Source organism: Malaclemys terrapin, chromosome 9 (assembly GCF_027887155.1).
Source record: "Malaclemys terrapin pileata isolate rMalTer1 chromosome 9, rMalTer1.hap1, whole genome shotgun sequence".
NCBI lineage: Eukaryota > Metazoa > Chordata > Testudines > Emydidae > Malaclemys > Malaclemys terrapin.
In genome coordinates this window covers 100,660,758-100,675,662 of record NC_071513.1, presented here as the reverse complement: position 1 = coordinate 100,675,662, position 14,905 = coordinate 100,660,758, and the positions used below count along the sequence as shown (strand labels likewise).

The following is a 14,905-nucleotide window of genomic DNA, read 5'->3' as shown; positions in this document are numbered from 1 at the left end:
GAATTTGGCCTATTAAATCAGTTATAACTGAGGTAACTGTAAGAGACATTCTCAGATTCTTGACTTCCTGTTGCTCACATAAAGTAGAAAAGTGCCATGCCATCCTTCTTACTAAAATAAATGCCTCAGCTTTTCTTCCGGTAAAATAAACTAACAGCTCAATATTCATGAGTAACCTGAAAATAACAAGGCCATGTGTGAGAGCCGCAGAGGGAAAAAGAATTCAATAAGGTAAGAGATTTTCCCCTAGGCAGAAAACAACACATGGGGGCGATTTCAGCATGTGGAATTTCCATCTCATTGTACTGGCAAGGACAGGGTTGTTCCCTGGAGAATGGGCAAGGGAAAATTTCTCTCTGATACCAATGGATTTTCCTATGGCACCCTTTCCCCACAGCACAATAGGAGTGAGTAGGAAACCAAGTGTGGGTTACTGCTGTTGGACAGTGTTATCTCATAGTTTGATACAAAGAATCAACAGAGTATCCAATAAAAAACTCTACTGATCCCTTGTGTGCTATCCTAAAGTCATATGTTCTGTATACTCTACACATGTTTAAATCAAAACTTTGGCATTTCAACAAGCATATGTGCACTTGGTTGTTTCATCCCTTCTGTCTTGGGCAGAATACCAGCCTATATGAGTCCTGTCTGCTTTAAGCATAAGATCAAGGAGAGCATTAAAGTAGTGTTTATATACAAGTGTGTCTTCATAGAAATGGTACTTTGAAAAGGCTGGAGATAATGGAAAATTAAAGTCACACACGCAAGAGTTGCCTTAGCTTCTTTTATTTATACCCCTCCGCTTCTAAACTACAGTGCTCTGATATTCACTATTTATAACTGAATGAAATTGCTATTACTTCAGTGAGATATTTGTGTTTAAATTGGTAAAGTAGAGGAGATCCTAGATAAAGGAACCATAGTTTTAGAGGAGATGAATTAATATAATATAGCTTCAGTAAGGTTTTGCTTGTTATAAATAACAGAAGACAATATTTATATCCTCATATAGCATATTTACGTACAATACATAGTTGTATAATTAGTTGTGAACTTGGTTTTCATTCCATTATACATAGCTCACTTGTTCTTCTGTTTTATCAACCTCATTCTCTGTGAGCAGCAATGTGTCCAACAGAATGGCTGACGATGACTGGATTGGTGAGCTATGAAGCCTCATAGGGCTCTGGTACATAACGGGACTAATCCCATTTCGCATCCCATGCATCATAAAGAGTTTGGAGTTTTCTGCCATTGAATTTCTGAAGGAGATCCTGCTAGAGCATTTCCGAAGGGCCTTCATTGGCTTTGCGGTCCGATAATTGCAGGTGATGTACCTGCCAAATGCCTCCCTGAATGTCTTGTTGAAGAGCGTGTAGACTAGAGGGTTCACCCCTGAGGATACATATCCTATCCAAACAAATATCTCCATGAGCCTTTGAATAACTTCCTGGCTACAGGAGTCACACAGAACTGAAGTTATGTTTGTTATAAAGAATGGGCACCACATCAACAAGAAAAGAAAAAATACAATCCCAAGGACTTTTGAGGCCCTTTGTTCATTGCTGATGTTCTGCACAGACTTCTTTCCAGCAGTGGACATTCTGCGTATGAATATCTCTTCGTTTGTGCTGGGCATAACCTTGTCCTTTCTGGAGCCATCTAACATGGCCACCTTTTCAGGTGATGAGCTGGGTGTTACATCCCGTTGGAATACTGTAGACACGGTAGACCAAGTTAGGCGCTGAGGTGGCTTGTTGATCAAGTAGGCCTTCTTACGAAGCACTTGTATGGTCAGAAAGTAAGTGACTATCATAATTGCAAGCGGAACAAAGAATGAAGCTAGCGACCCGTATAGGATGAAGTCACGAAAACGATCGGGTGTCAGGGCACATGTGATGTTTGTGGAGCTGCTGTCTCCATCCTCTATACCTCTGATTGGGATTGGAGTGGCAATGCCTACAGAAGAAAAACAGAAATAGTTCAGCTTATCTTCAATCTCTCACTTGGTTTTGCAGCTTCAGAGTGCCTAAGGGAGCATGATTTGAGAGAGCTATACTGAGCAAGTGAACAAGCAGTATCTGTAGTTAAGAATATTAGCTGGAGATTTGGGTAAATAGAACTTTAATAAATTCAGCAAGCTGGATATTAAAAGCTTGCCTTCTTTAACTGAGGGTGACCCCAAAACTTAAACAATTCAGGAATCAGGGTAGACCTTAATATTAAATTAAACTCTGGAACAGTTGCAATACTAAAGTAACATTTTTCCTTCTATCTCCTACCCTTCCTGAATGTCATTTTTGGGGTTTCTGAAGACCTGATCCAGAAAATAGACACAATTTAACTCTATTTCATCTTGAAGCACATCAAGTGATCAGACTCAGTCAGCCAGCAGTCTTTCACACGGGTTGATTCTCTTGAATATACAAATGGTTAAAGAGATGCCATGTGTGCTCAGTATAGATTTGTTGTTTAAAGTCTCTTGGCTATTTAGAGTCTTTAAATGAAGCTTTGTTGTTTTAACTGTTTTTTAAAAAAAGCATACCTCCGAGGGCTTGTCTTAAATGAACTTTCTATAACTGAAATTACAGACAGTATTTCTATTGGTAAAGGTCTATCTGATGACAAAAACAGGTTCCTGTCTGTCTGATGAAGGTTGTTCGTGCTACTCATTCCAACACCTTTCAGTAAGATCTGGGGATTTACTGTACTTCTGTGTTCCCCAGCCTTCTTAGTGGTGTCGGTCGAAAGCCGTGAAATGACCTAGCTTTCAGTCACTTGATCCCTTCCTTAATAACAGACACACCTTTGGAAACAGCAAAGATTTAAAACAAAGACTGAATCAAATTAACCTTTGAATCAAGAAGCCATGGCTCAGCCGTTGAGTACTTTTTATGATAGATAAGAAAGGAAGCAGTACAGTGCTGATTAATACAAGTAAATCAGATATTAAAAGGTCAGCTTCTAAGTATCTTGCCTCCACAGGAATTTCCTTTCTCATGTTAAAATAGAGAGAGATCTTTTCTCTGTACTCCTCTGAATGTATTCATATTGGGAGTTCCTGTTGTTAGGGGTACATACGTAGGTCAAGAGCATAGATATAAATTCTTTTCACCTATGCTGTGTCAGTAGTCTAAGTTACCCAGAGAAAACTGTTTATGCTCTTGGCAGGGTATTGCTTGTTCTGTGTGGCATTATTTGCTTTTCTAGCACTGCTTCTGAATCTTACTGTCACTGCAAATGAGTTATTTGGATTAAATGCTTTAGCTTCTCTGATCTCTGAATCGGATGTCTGAAATTTCATTTTGTGCCCAAACTTATTAAAGATGGGCAATATGCCATAAGCAAAGAGTTCAGAAAACACTTAGAAGTGTAAAATAAACCTGGGGTTCTCAACCTTTTTCTTTCTGAGCCCCCCCCGACATGCTATAAAAACTCCACAGTCCACCTGTGCCACAACATCTGGTTTTCTGCATATAAAAGCCAGGGCCGGCATTAAGGGCTAGCAAGCAGGGCAATTGCTTGGGCCCCCAAACCACAGGGGGCACCAAGAAGCTAAGTTTCTCAGGCTTCTGCTTCAGCCCTGGGTGGCAGGGCTCCGGGCTTCAGCCCCATGCTGTGTGTGGCTTCAGCTTTCTGCCCTTGGGCCCCAGCAAGTTTAACGCTGGTCCTGTTTGGCGACCCCCCACCCCCACCCCTTAAACCTGCTTGCAGGCCCCTGGTTGAAACCACTGATATAAACCATTACATTTTGCACTTCACTTATAATTTTTTTTTTTTTAACACTTTGACTTTTTGTATCTTGGCAGCACACCTTAATTTCTGAAATGAATGTTACTGGCACAGCTCACTTATTTGAATCCGTGATTGAAAGATGAAATTTTGACAGTCATCCCTCTTTCTGTACAGCATTAAAATAAAATTCTCAACCCTATTGTCCAGTTTTTTCTCTTTGGGTAGTTTTAAGTGAGGCAGCAATTTCAACAGCAACTGATTCAGGGCTTAAAATCAAAACTGTTACTGATAGGCATCAAATTGACGGCATTGGAACCTAAAGTCTCGCATCTCTAGAAAAGATACCACACAAGCAGCTGCAATGCAATCCATGCTGCCCCTTAGTGTGTTGCATCCTTCTATGGGTGGGAAAAAATCTTTGAACTTCGTTCCTATTCAGTCCTTAACCTCTGCAATAAGTCTGCCAGCTAGTACCTGTTAAATGGATTTTGTGACATAGCCACCTGCTCACTAGGAAGTGGACCGAAATCAGCTCAGTTGATATAGGCTGCCATCCGCTCGTACTTTGCCATTTGCAGTCGTGCCCCAGTTTTGAACTAATGATTTAGCCGTGAAAGGGTTTCTCTCCCCTTCCCAGTCTCAGAAGCCCCACGTACCTATTGAAATGAGCCACACCACAGTTATTTTGATGAGAGCGGTAGCCCGAGAGTTGTATTGACTGGCCTGGATTGGCTTTTTTATGGCAATATAGCGGTCCAGTGAGATGGCGCAGAGATGCATAATGGATGCTGTGGAAAAGAGGACATCAAGAAATAGCCAGACAGGGCACAAGTCAGGTGGAAGCGGCCACGCGTTATCTGAAAGAGAACAGGAAAGCTATTAGGTTCATTTCTAATGTCCTTTGAGTGTTCAGTGTGCATTTTTTCCTTCATACATGTCATAGAAGTGTCTTAATAAACTCTTTGGGACAATACCCCACTCCATACCTGCCCTCAGACCTTTCTCTCCTCTCCTTCCTTCCCTCCCTTGTTTTTCTCTTTAGCTAATCCCTCATATGATTCCCCCCCCCTCCCCACACACACACACACACACACACACACATCGCCAAATTCCCCTGCAGAAAATGGTGGAACTAATGCTTGCTGCCATCACATTGATGTCTTGTATATTATTATCCATTTACCCCCCCCATCTAAGCCCCCCCCCACCTTCCTGACTGCCCTCCCCGGGACTCCTGCCCCCATTCAACCACCCCTGTTCCCTGCCCTCTGACCACCCCGCCCCCATCCAAACCCCCGCCCCCCGACTACCCCCGCCCCCCGAACTCCCCTGCCCTCTTACCGCGCTGCCTGGAGCACCGGTGGCAGGCGTCGCTACAGCTGCGCCACCCAGAGCACCGGGTCAGGCCGCGGCTCTGTAGCTGTGCTGCCCGGCTGCCCAGATCATTGCACCGGCGGCGCAGTGAGCTGAGGCTGCAGGGAAAGGCAGGGGGCTAGCCTCCTGGTCCAGGAGCGCTGGGGTCGGGCAGGAGGGTCCCGCGGGCCGCAGTTTCCCACCTCTGGTCTACAGCTTTGTACAGTGCCTAGCCCAATAGGGTGCCCTGATCTTGGTTGGTCCTCAGATACTATTGTAATAAGCATGATTAATAACAAACCATATTGATTGTATTTCACATGTACCGTCTCCATAAAGTCCACTGGATTAGAGGTATATTTAACAAAGGAGAAAATAAGCAGTGACTTGTCTATCAATAGCGATGCACAGGCATGGCTTAAGTTCCAGGACTGGGGATGTCTTGAACATCTTTCTAGTGCATACAGTTTTGTAATGAAAGGGTTTGTTGTGTCACTGCATCACATCTGTGATGGCTCAGCAGGACGCTGCCATCAGTGAGTGGATACCTATTTTTATTCAAAAGAAATTGCCTGATTCCCCTTCACCTCATTTTCAAGAGCAATAGTTCAGGCTTCTACACACAGTCTTAAAAGTTGTAATTTTTGACTAGAGCTAATCTGCTTTAATGTTATCTGTGTAACAAGGTAAATAGTCCATCAGCTGCTTTCTGTTCAGGATTGGGACATTCACTTTGTATTGTTTTCACCTTCCAAAGGGTTGGTATTTGAAAGCTGTGTCTTCCCTAGTGAAGATCTCATAAATATTTACTCTGCTGAACATCAGCAAATGGACGTTAATGAAGCTCTTTTGAGGTTTTTCATAAACTAATTGATGTCACTTACAAGTGATTTGTGTCACAAGCCACAGCTGTTGGGTGGCTGTTGCGTTTAAAAGGCGCATTAGTGTTCTGTGTGGGTATGAACATATTGATTTGTAGGTGCAGTTAAGGTACTACCAGAAAATTATCAGCTCTTTGTAGAATGATGGGTTTTTGTGTGCTAACAAGTCAGATTTGTTTTAAACCTATTTAGTTTTGAACCCTCTGCTGTGAATAAATAAGGACTGACTGTTCTGAGAACGTTAAAGGAACTCATCTAGTAACTGAGTCCGTTATTTTATCAATAGTGCAATGTTGCAGCAATTTTAAGATTTGAAGCTTGATTTCACGCTGACATTATTGTGGTGAAATGACATGGTGGTGCAGTAACTTTTGTGTTTCAAGCAAGGGAGAATGGGGAAATTGCATTGAAGCAGGCTAAATTATGCTGGTCTGCCCTGATGTATATGTTGAGTCTTAGCCATCTGGACGAGGAGAGAAATGGATGGAGATTTGAGAATATGACTGCACCTCTCCTAAAGCAGCGAGCTCCAGGTGCTAGCGTAACCGAAAAAGCATAACGGATAGCACCTCAGGCATAACAGAAAAAGATTAACTACTTTTGAATAAACTAACCACGAGTCTTGATATTCAGTTGCATGATTCCTGAGTATCAGGCAGAGTGGAAACTTAGTTACAGAAAATAATTTAAAGTTGATTAATGAAGTAGGGTGCAGATATATGGAAAAATACACGATTAGAGCATTCATCACACACAAATTCACTTTTATCTTTCTGTGCACAATTTCATTAGGCCGTAAGAGGTATCTTTTTTAGCCTCAAAGGCCTGTAATGTAGTCATTCAACCAACTATGTAAGTCAGCATGCCAGAAAAAATAAGTAGTTAAAACAACCAATTAATTTGGTATGTTTGGAATGTTGAGCTTTTCTCTAAAAAGGCAAGAACTGTTTTATGGCTTAAATAAGTGAAGTTAGCACAGCTCTGAGGATGAGGTGTGAACTGCAAACGTGTACATTTTGCATACTAAAGGATGTTCAGTTGGCATTAATAGCTGAATTTCAAATGAATGATTCAGTGTTTCCTATCAAAAGTCCTTATACAGTACTCCTTAGATGGTATCTCTTAGATGGTAGCCTTGCAGAGAGGGGACATGTGCATTGCAGTAAAATGGATTTTCTTCATTTTCAGTTAACCTGTTCTGTACAAAAGACATCATTTAATGCTTGGTAATGGAGCTGTCCTTTCCTTGTTCTGAACTCAAGTTTTTTGTATGCAATGAAGCCTTGTATAATTTTACAAGATCTGCAAAGCTTTTAGTAATTGCTGACCACAATGTAAATGTAGAAACCTTTTTCTGTTTATATTTTTCTTTGAAACAGGGAGGAGAGGAGTAGCAGCCTTTCATGTTATGAACTTGTGTAAGATATGGTTTTTCCATCAAAAATTACTCCAGAGCCTTTGAATACAGTAGTTGATGAGAAACAAGGGATATAGTCACCCTAAATCTTCGTTTGAAACAAAATTACAATTTTAACACGGTCACTTCTGTAGCTCAGTATGAAGAATTGCTCAATATGATCGTGGTTCTCAACCTTTCCATACTACTGAACCTCTTTCATGAGTCTGATTTGTCTTGCATACCCCAAGTTTCACCTCACTTAAAAACTACTTACTTACTAAATCAGACATAGAACTACAAAAGCGTCACAGCACATTACTTTCTCATTGTGTCCGTACGAAATTTTAGTTTGTACTGACTTCACTAGTGCTTTTTATGTAGCCTGTTGTAAAACTAGGCAATTATCTAGATGAGTTGATGTACTCCTTGGAAGACGTCTGCATACCCCCAGGGGTAAGTATAGTCCTGATTGAGAACCCCTGTGCTAGGTTAATAACATGGCATCTCTTGCTGTATTCCCTAATCTTGTTGATTTATTTGTAAATAAGTGTAATAAAAGATAAATGCTGTGAAATGAATATTTGAGTACCACTCAGTGGGTACCTCTCAAATGAGAGTTTGGCTATGCTCTCTTTGCTTTGCTGGTCTTGTTGGTCTGGGTGCTAATGTTGCTTCCCAATCTGGCACTGCCAACAGGGCCCTTTCAGTTACCTGATGCTGCCATCACTGAAATCAGTGGGCACGGGTTCTACCCTCTGTATCTTGTAACATTAGATACGTACAAACAATCCTAGTGTATAAAACAAAAACCCTACATGATTCTCTGCTGTTTTGGGGCAAATTGCCCTTTATAGAATCCAGACCAAGACTGGTAGATGTGTAAGACGAAGGTCTTGAAGAAAAATATTTGTTAAAAATACATCTCTGCCTTCCAAAAATATATTTAATAGTTGTGTTTTCATGATCTCCACATCTTCCGGTACACAGTAGAGTTTTCTATCTGTGAATTGTCATTTCAGATATGTCTGAAACTTGGGGATTGGGAGGGGAAACATTCCTCAAATGCTTGAAGAGCAGTTTTTGATCCTTGAACATTATAGCAACTTGTTGAATAAACGTCTTGTCCCTGTGTGTAAATATTCATAAAATCTTTTTTGACAGTAAAACTCAAATACATGAAATAATGGAGCAGGGAGGCAAAGTTTTTAACAGGGTGGATTTAGTTTGGGAGGTATAGCTCAGTGGTTTGAGCATTGGCCTGCTAAACCCAGGGTTGTGAGTTCAATCCTTGTGGGGGCCACTTAGGGATCTGGGACAAAATAATCTGTGAGGGACGGTACTTGATCCTGCTAGTGAAGGCAGGGGGCTGGACTCGATGACTTTTCGGGGTCCCTTCCAGTTCTATGAGAGAGGTATATTTCCATATATTATTATTATATTAAATAGTGATTTCTCCCATCGCAAATGTCTGTTTTGTCTGAGGCAAATAATTAGTTGTGTGTTTAAAACTTATTCTGTAACGCTGCCTCTTGGTAATAGGAATGTTGATTTTTTTTTTTTTTTAAAGATATGTAGATTTTTAAATGTCCCAAGAAAAATTGTGTTTTTCTTAATAAAATATTCCTGATTTGGAGCTCCAATGTTGGTTTTTTTTTTGGTTTATCTTGAGTAAACGATGGGTTTTTACAGACAATTTCTGGCTTTGATTTACTGAAATGAGGAGGAAAGCTTTATGGGGAATATCAGTTTTCAAGGTAATCTTTAAAACTAGATACAGTATAGAGGAACTGCTCCTGATTTAAGCCAGTGAAACATTCTTTGAATGCTTATGATTAGAAGGCACTAATTATGTATTCATGTAAGTGAGATTAAGGAAGTCCTTCACATAAGTGTTGGAAATTATTATTTCACCTTTGTTGTAATGTGCTCTGTAGTCTATTGAAATTTGTTGCCTGTAAGGGATTTCATTATGAGTCATTTTGTTGATGTAAGGTTTTTTATTGAGGTGGAAGTTTGACTTTTTTTCATTTTCATGTAAGCTCAGGCTTTATTTTACAAGTTACTGCGTGTGTAGCCTCTCAAGTAGGGTTTATCCTGATGACAATACTTGATGACGGGGCCTTCAGTGGTTTTGGTATTCAGCTTGTATGGTTACATTCAATTTTCTTGATTAATACAACTAAAATAGTAGTTGGGGAGAAGTTATTTATCAAAGTACCTTTTATTTTATAGTTAACTAAAGATGCTTTTTATTAAAATTTGTCCTGAAACTTTTTTAGTTTCCTTCACTCTTGCGGATTTTGAAAATAGTCAGCCATCCATGAAGTTGGTCTGATTTCTTTTGGTGATATTTCTAGAGCCTTTTCACAATTGTTTACTTTCTATCTTCACTATAGTCCCATAAATGAATGAAAGATGAATGATTTGCAATGTAACCTAACTATAACTGGCATGAGAGAGCTTGAGATTCCCAGTTTTCTTGGGTGATGGACATTATAATAGTTTACTGCTCAGAAAATCAATATGACCTTTTATTTTATTTTAAGGATATATTTCCAGGGCACAAAATATCAACACTAGGAATACTCTGTGTTGTTTTTTTTAAGGAAAATCTCTATTTACTCTCAACCAGCTCTCCCTAAAATCTCAGGTACTGAGCTTCCAGCCTCAAACTTCATAGAAAAGAGATGGATCTTTACACAACAAATCCTGCATCTACGAAGGCCGGTTTAACTTAAAGCGCTCTACAGCTGCAAGTGTAGTCATACCCTTATGACTACATCCGAAGAAGTGGGCTGTAGTCCACGAAAGCTTATGCTCTAATAAATTTGTTAGTCTCTAAGGTGCCACAAGTACTCCTGTTCTTCTTTTTGTCATACCCTTAGATGACATTTGTGGTCTCTTGAAACCCTATGATTCTCTTGTCCCCCCTCCCACAAATTTGTTGATTCCATTTGCATGAGGAGTCCTTGTGGCACCTTAGAGACTAATAAATTTATTAGGGCATAAGCTTTTGTGGGCTACAGCCAGTGGTTTCAAATATTATTAATGGAGACAACACAAGGCTAATTTTCAGAACACGCTTCAATTTACTAACATGCTAACCTGTTAATGAAAGCAGTGCAAACAGTTTAGCTGTTAATAAAAACAATGAACACTTCACACATTCTGACATTTTAAAGCTTTTTTTTTAAATTAAAGCCACCAGATGCATTCAATCAGTGTTGAAATACGGTTCAGTCACTCACTCTGAAGTTTATATGATTTCATTTAAGAACACCACTATAGTAGTGAAGTTGTTACGTCAAATGTGGAAAATGAGCCTCTATTACTGGAACAGTTAAATTTATTGGTGTTAGCTTTTGTAAGTATTTGCTGGGTGGAGTCAGTCTTTGTAGTGGATTTTAAGTTTAAACTTACTGTTGCATGTTACCAGCAAAGATTAAAGTGATTGCTGCTGCTGGATTTAAATAGTTCACACCTTTCCCCACAGATCTGCCATATAATTAGATAAGTGACAAATCAGAGACAAAATATTTGTATTCTGTATCAATAGCTGGCACATGCTTATTTCACTATTATGAAAATGTTCTTGTCTGAAAACATGGGAAGGGTAGATTTTAATTGGCTGCCTCTGTCAGTGGTTATTCTGTTGTTCAAATAGTTATCTTGTTAACAAACCTTCGATCCTGTAGTCTTATGTGCTTAATCATCTTGTTCCAGTCCAACAACCCCTAACGTTTTGCTCCTGTTCTGAACTTTCTATAAACACCTCAGCATCTTCCACCAACTGCTGAGGAGGCCAAATGTTTTTCTATTTGGCTGCCAAGGAGACACCTTATAGAAGTCATTTCAATGGTTAGCATTGGTCAGTTATGTGAAACGTCTGCCAGGGCCTTACCACACCTATTTAATTATTTTTAATTTTACTTTTTTCTTTAAAACTTCCTGCAGCATGAAAGATGCTTTTGTTGAATTCTAAATTAAGATTCCTAGCATGTTTTAACCTTGGTTACAACAGCTTTAGCTCCAGATTAATTGAGAGATTAAGTAGCAATAAAAGAAAAAGTAGGAAAATTAGAAAGGCAAAATCGGTTATTGGGAGACTAATGAAATTCAGAAAGATAAAGTTTAGCTTCTCATTGTATTGGCTGCTATTCAGATTTGGCTGATTATTTATGATGATTTATTAATAATTTTCTGATTCTCTAAGATGTCATCTTTCAGCCTGTATTTCTTACACTGTCTTCTGTTCTGTAAATGAGGTATTGGGAAAGGGGATTAGTCTTATTTGAGCGGGTTGTTTTTTTTTTTTTTAAGGAAAACTATGAAAATTTTATATTAAGATCTTGAAGTTTGTGTACATTTTGAGACCGATTTTTTCCCTTCCCAATTAGAAAATTGTACCCTAATTATGCTTAGTCATTTTCTAGAAACTGTTGCTTGAAAAGAACATGCCCCTTATCCTTACTGTGTTGACTGTTCTGTAGTCAGTTTGACATCTCCATATATTGAGTAACACTTTATACTGGAAACTAATCGTGAGGCATTTTTATGACTTGAAAGAAATTGTCACCAAATTGACAGCAGTCGTTTGTGGAGCGGTAGGTCTGCTGATTGCCTCTATGCGTTTAATACTTTAAATTTGTGTCTGCTATCCCCAAGGCAACCCTTAGAGTTTTAATATAAAAACACAGAACTCCTGCTGTCTATCATTAGTTATGGGTCAGTGGTACACTTTACCTCAAAGGTTGAGTTACCAGCATGGGGGTATTGCATGGGGTTTACTTGCAAAAATAGACAGACTATCGCTGTAGCTCTTAATCATCTATTTGGCATATATTCGGATGTATAAAAAAAATTACAACTAAAAAAAAAATTTTAAGCAACTTTAAACAACAAAAGAGAAACCATTCAGAAAATTTCCCATGAAGTTGTTACCAAATTAGGTATAAATACAACATTTTAAATATTAGGTCCCTGAAAATATGAATGTTTTTGTTAGTCATTATGGAATAAACAAGTAAATGTCAAACTCCAGTGTATAATCTCATCAAAATCTGTTTTATTCCTCATGAGTCAGTAAATGGCAACCTGGATCTCCTACATCAGGTGCACAGATGGTCTGATATTGGACTAGCTGGACAGATGGACCATCTCTCTTTGGAGTGCATTGTGAATTTTGCCATTTCCCTAGGGCAGTTGAAAAATCAGTTTTCCTGCAAGTGACACCTTAGAATTGTTGCCATCAGTGATCCTAGAGATTGCCTGAAACTTGCACCTGGGTTATATAAATGAGACCGAAAATTGTCCTCATTGAGTGGTACCAACTCCTTGTGATGTGGTGAAAAGCTATTCAGTCCAATGAAACTATCCCAAACTGCTTAGCACTTTTGAGAGAGAAAATTTCTATTATGAATATAATATCTAATGAGCAGATGTTCAACATTGCACTGCCAATAATAATTCACCCTATACCTTTTTTCCAGAGTGTGGTATCTGTAGTTGCTCCTCAGAGGTGTAAAATTCTTTGGAGTTGTTAGTTTCTCTGATAAAGGGTGGGAGGCAAGGGAAAGGATGTTCATAGTAGATTTGTTTAAGCTTGTGTCTTGAGAAAATGTATCTTATGATTAGAGGTAGGGGGAATTGAGAAGTGTTTAGCCAGATGGTGCTCACAGAAAATAACATTATCACAATTAAGCGGGGGAAGTAAACAAGCAGTTGTCCTATTTAAAGTATAGTTAGCATATTTGCTTCATTATGGACGCTTGATGGCAGGAACAAAGTGAAATACTTACCAAACAGTATGATGATAAGGGCAATCGGCATCACAAACAATCCAACCAGCAAGTCTGCCACCGCCAAGGACATTAGGAAATAATTTGTGGCATATTGCAACTTTTTCTCCAGGGACACAGCTAGTATAACAAGTATATTCCCCCCGATGGTGGGGATGATCACCATTAGGATCAGCAGAGCTGCCCACCGTGGTCTATTCCCCTGTTCGTCATTCAGGTAGTTCTGTTTGAATTCCCCTGTTACTGAGAGCTGTGTCAAAGATCCGTTGCCAGATCCATACCCGTTTAAGGGATAGGACATCTTTGTGCCCAGCAGGATGTATTCAGGAATTGTGTTTTGCTCAGACATTTTGTAAGGTATAGCAGCTGGCTGTTCCTCTCTGGTCCGGTACGATCCTGAAGAAAGGCCAGCATGGTCAGTAAGGTAAACCGGTCATCTGATGCTGTGATATGCTGCACCCATGCCAGGGCGTTGGATCTAAACTTGTATTCCGTTCCTTCCTGGATGAACGTACCTCTTAAAACTGAAAGTATTGACTCTGGCTGGCAGGGTCAAGTGGTCTGATTACTCTTGTAGAGAAGCTTAGCTTTCAGAAGGGTTTAGGAGAGAATTCAATGGCTGTGAGAAGTCGACAGTTTTTAGCTTCTTGTGTCTTCCTACAGCAGGAAATATGGTGTGTGAACTTGCATGCCGAAAGGTTCCCCCTATATACAAAATATGTAGATTGCATCATTTTTTTATTTACAAAGTGCAAAAAACTGATGCTTGTACTGTGTATGTACAACTCCTCCTCCGAGTGTCTAGTCTACATTAGCATGCATGTAGGCAGAGTACAGTACCTATATTTTCCCTGTTAAGAATCCTGTTTCCCCAAGGAGCTATCATCCCCCAGAACGTGGTTGTGAATGATATAGAATCTTTCTTTAATGGCTACAGTCCCTCGTTTATCAGATGAAGGTCGGAGCGCAGCTAACAGTAAAACATTCGTGACTACATCTCAAGAGAGTCATAGACAATTATGGAACTCAAATATCTTAAAGTTATCCATTATTTAAATGGGAAGGACAAGTAAAATCCTCACTATTTGGAGCTCACTTTCTTTAAGGCTTGAGCAAGACTTGAACTAAACGCAGCCTCCCCTAGCTCTAAACTCTGTCTTAACACTTGCTTTTCCCTCTTACAAGCAGACACTTTAAATAGCCATATGTTTAAATATTTTCTAGATTTGGTTTGTTGTAGGTTTTCTGTGAAGAAAGCCTTACCTTAGATTTCTCTTGGATTTTGTTTCCCTGAGGGTTCGAGAGGGATAAATTTCTTCTGCAGTTTGATCTTCTTTTTCATCACGTGCTGGATTTCAGCACATAATTTTTTAACGTCACTTTCCAGAAGACAAGTTTTTTATTCCTTTGGGATATGCTTAAAATAAAAACCTTTGTCCATACCTTCCCATTTGTTTTTAAACGTCAAGATTGAACTTCTTCTGTTTTTAAAGTCAGGTTCTTCATGTATGTATTTTCTCCAACTGGTATTGAATGGAGGGGGGAAATAATTCTTGCCACATACTTTTTTTTTTTTTTAAAAACAAAGTTGTTGTTTTTCTGCTTCTCCTGTTCTTTTGGGGATCTGACTTACGTGTTTAATGCCTGTCTCTTGGGTGTTTCACAGTTCTTCTCCTGCATCTCATTCTGTGTGCAGTTTTTGCTGCGTTCGTTAGCAAAGCTTGCTGTCTGCTGCT

The 14,905-nt window shown here is 39.4% G+C and overlaps 2 protein-coding genes across 2 annotated transcripts in view; one reads left to right on the top strand and one right to left on the bottom strand.

The window, feature by feature from the left end:
- The window catches only part of PSMD1 (proteasome 26S subunit, non-ATPase 1), a 120,404-nt gene that overhangs the window by 48,308 nt on the left and 57,191 nt on the right, over window positions 1-14,905 (top strand). The gene's annotated exons all lie outside the window — the stretch shown is intronic.
- On the bottom strand, window positions 797-14,659 carry HTR2B (5-hydroxytryptamine receptor 2B). The gene is made up of 4 exons (XM_054039302.1): window positions 14,433-14,659; window positions 13,170-13,874; window positions 4,395-4,595; window positions 797-1,962 (listed from the first exon to the last, which is right to left on the bottom strand). The coding sequence occupies exons 2-4, from the start codon at window positions 13,516-13,518 to the stop codon at window positions 1,073-1,075; spliced, it is 1,440 nt and encodes a 479-aa protein (XP_053895277.1). The 5' UTR covers window positions 13,519-13,874; window positions 14,433-14,659; the 3' UTR covers window positions 797-1,072.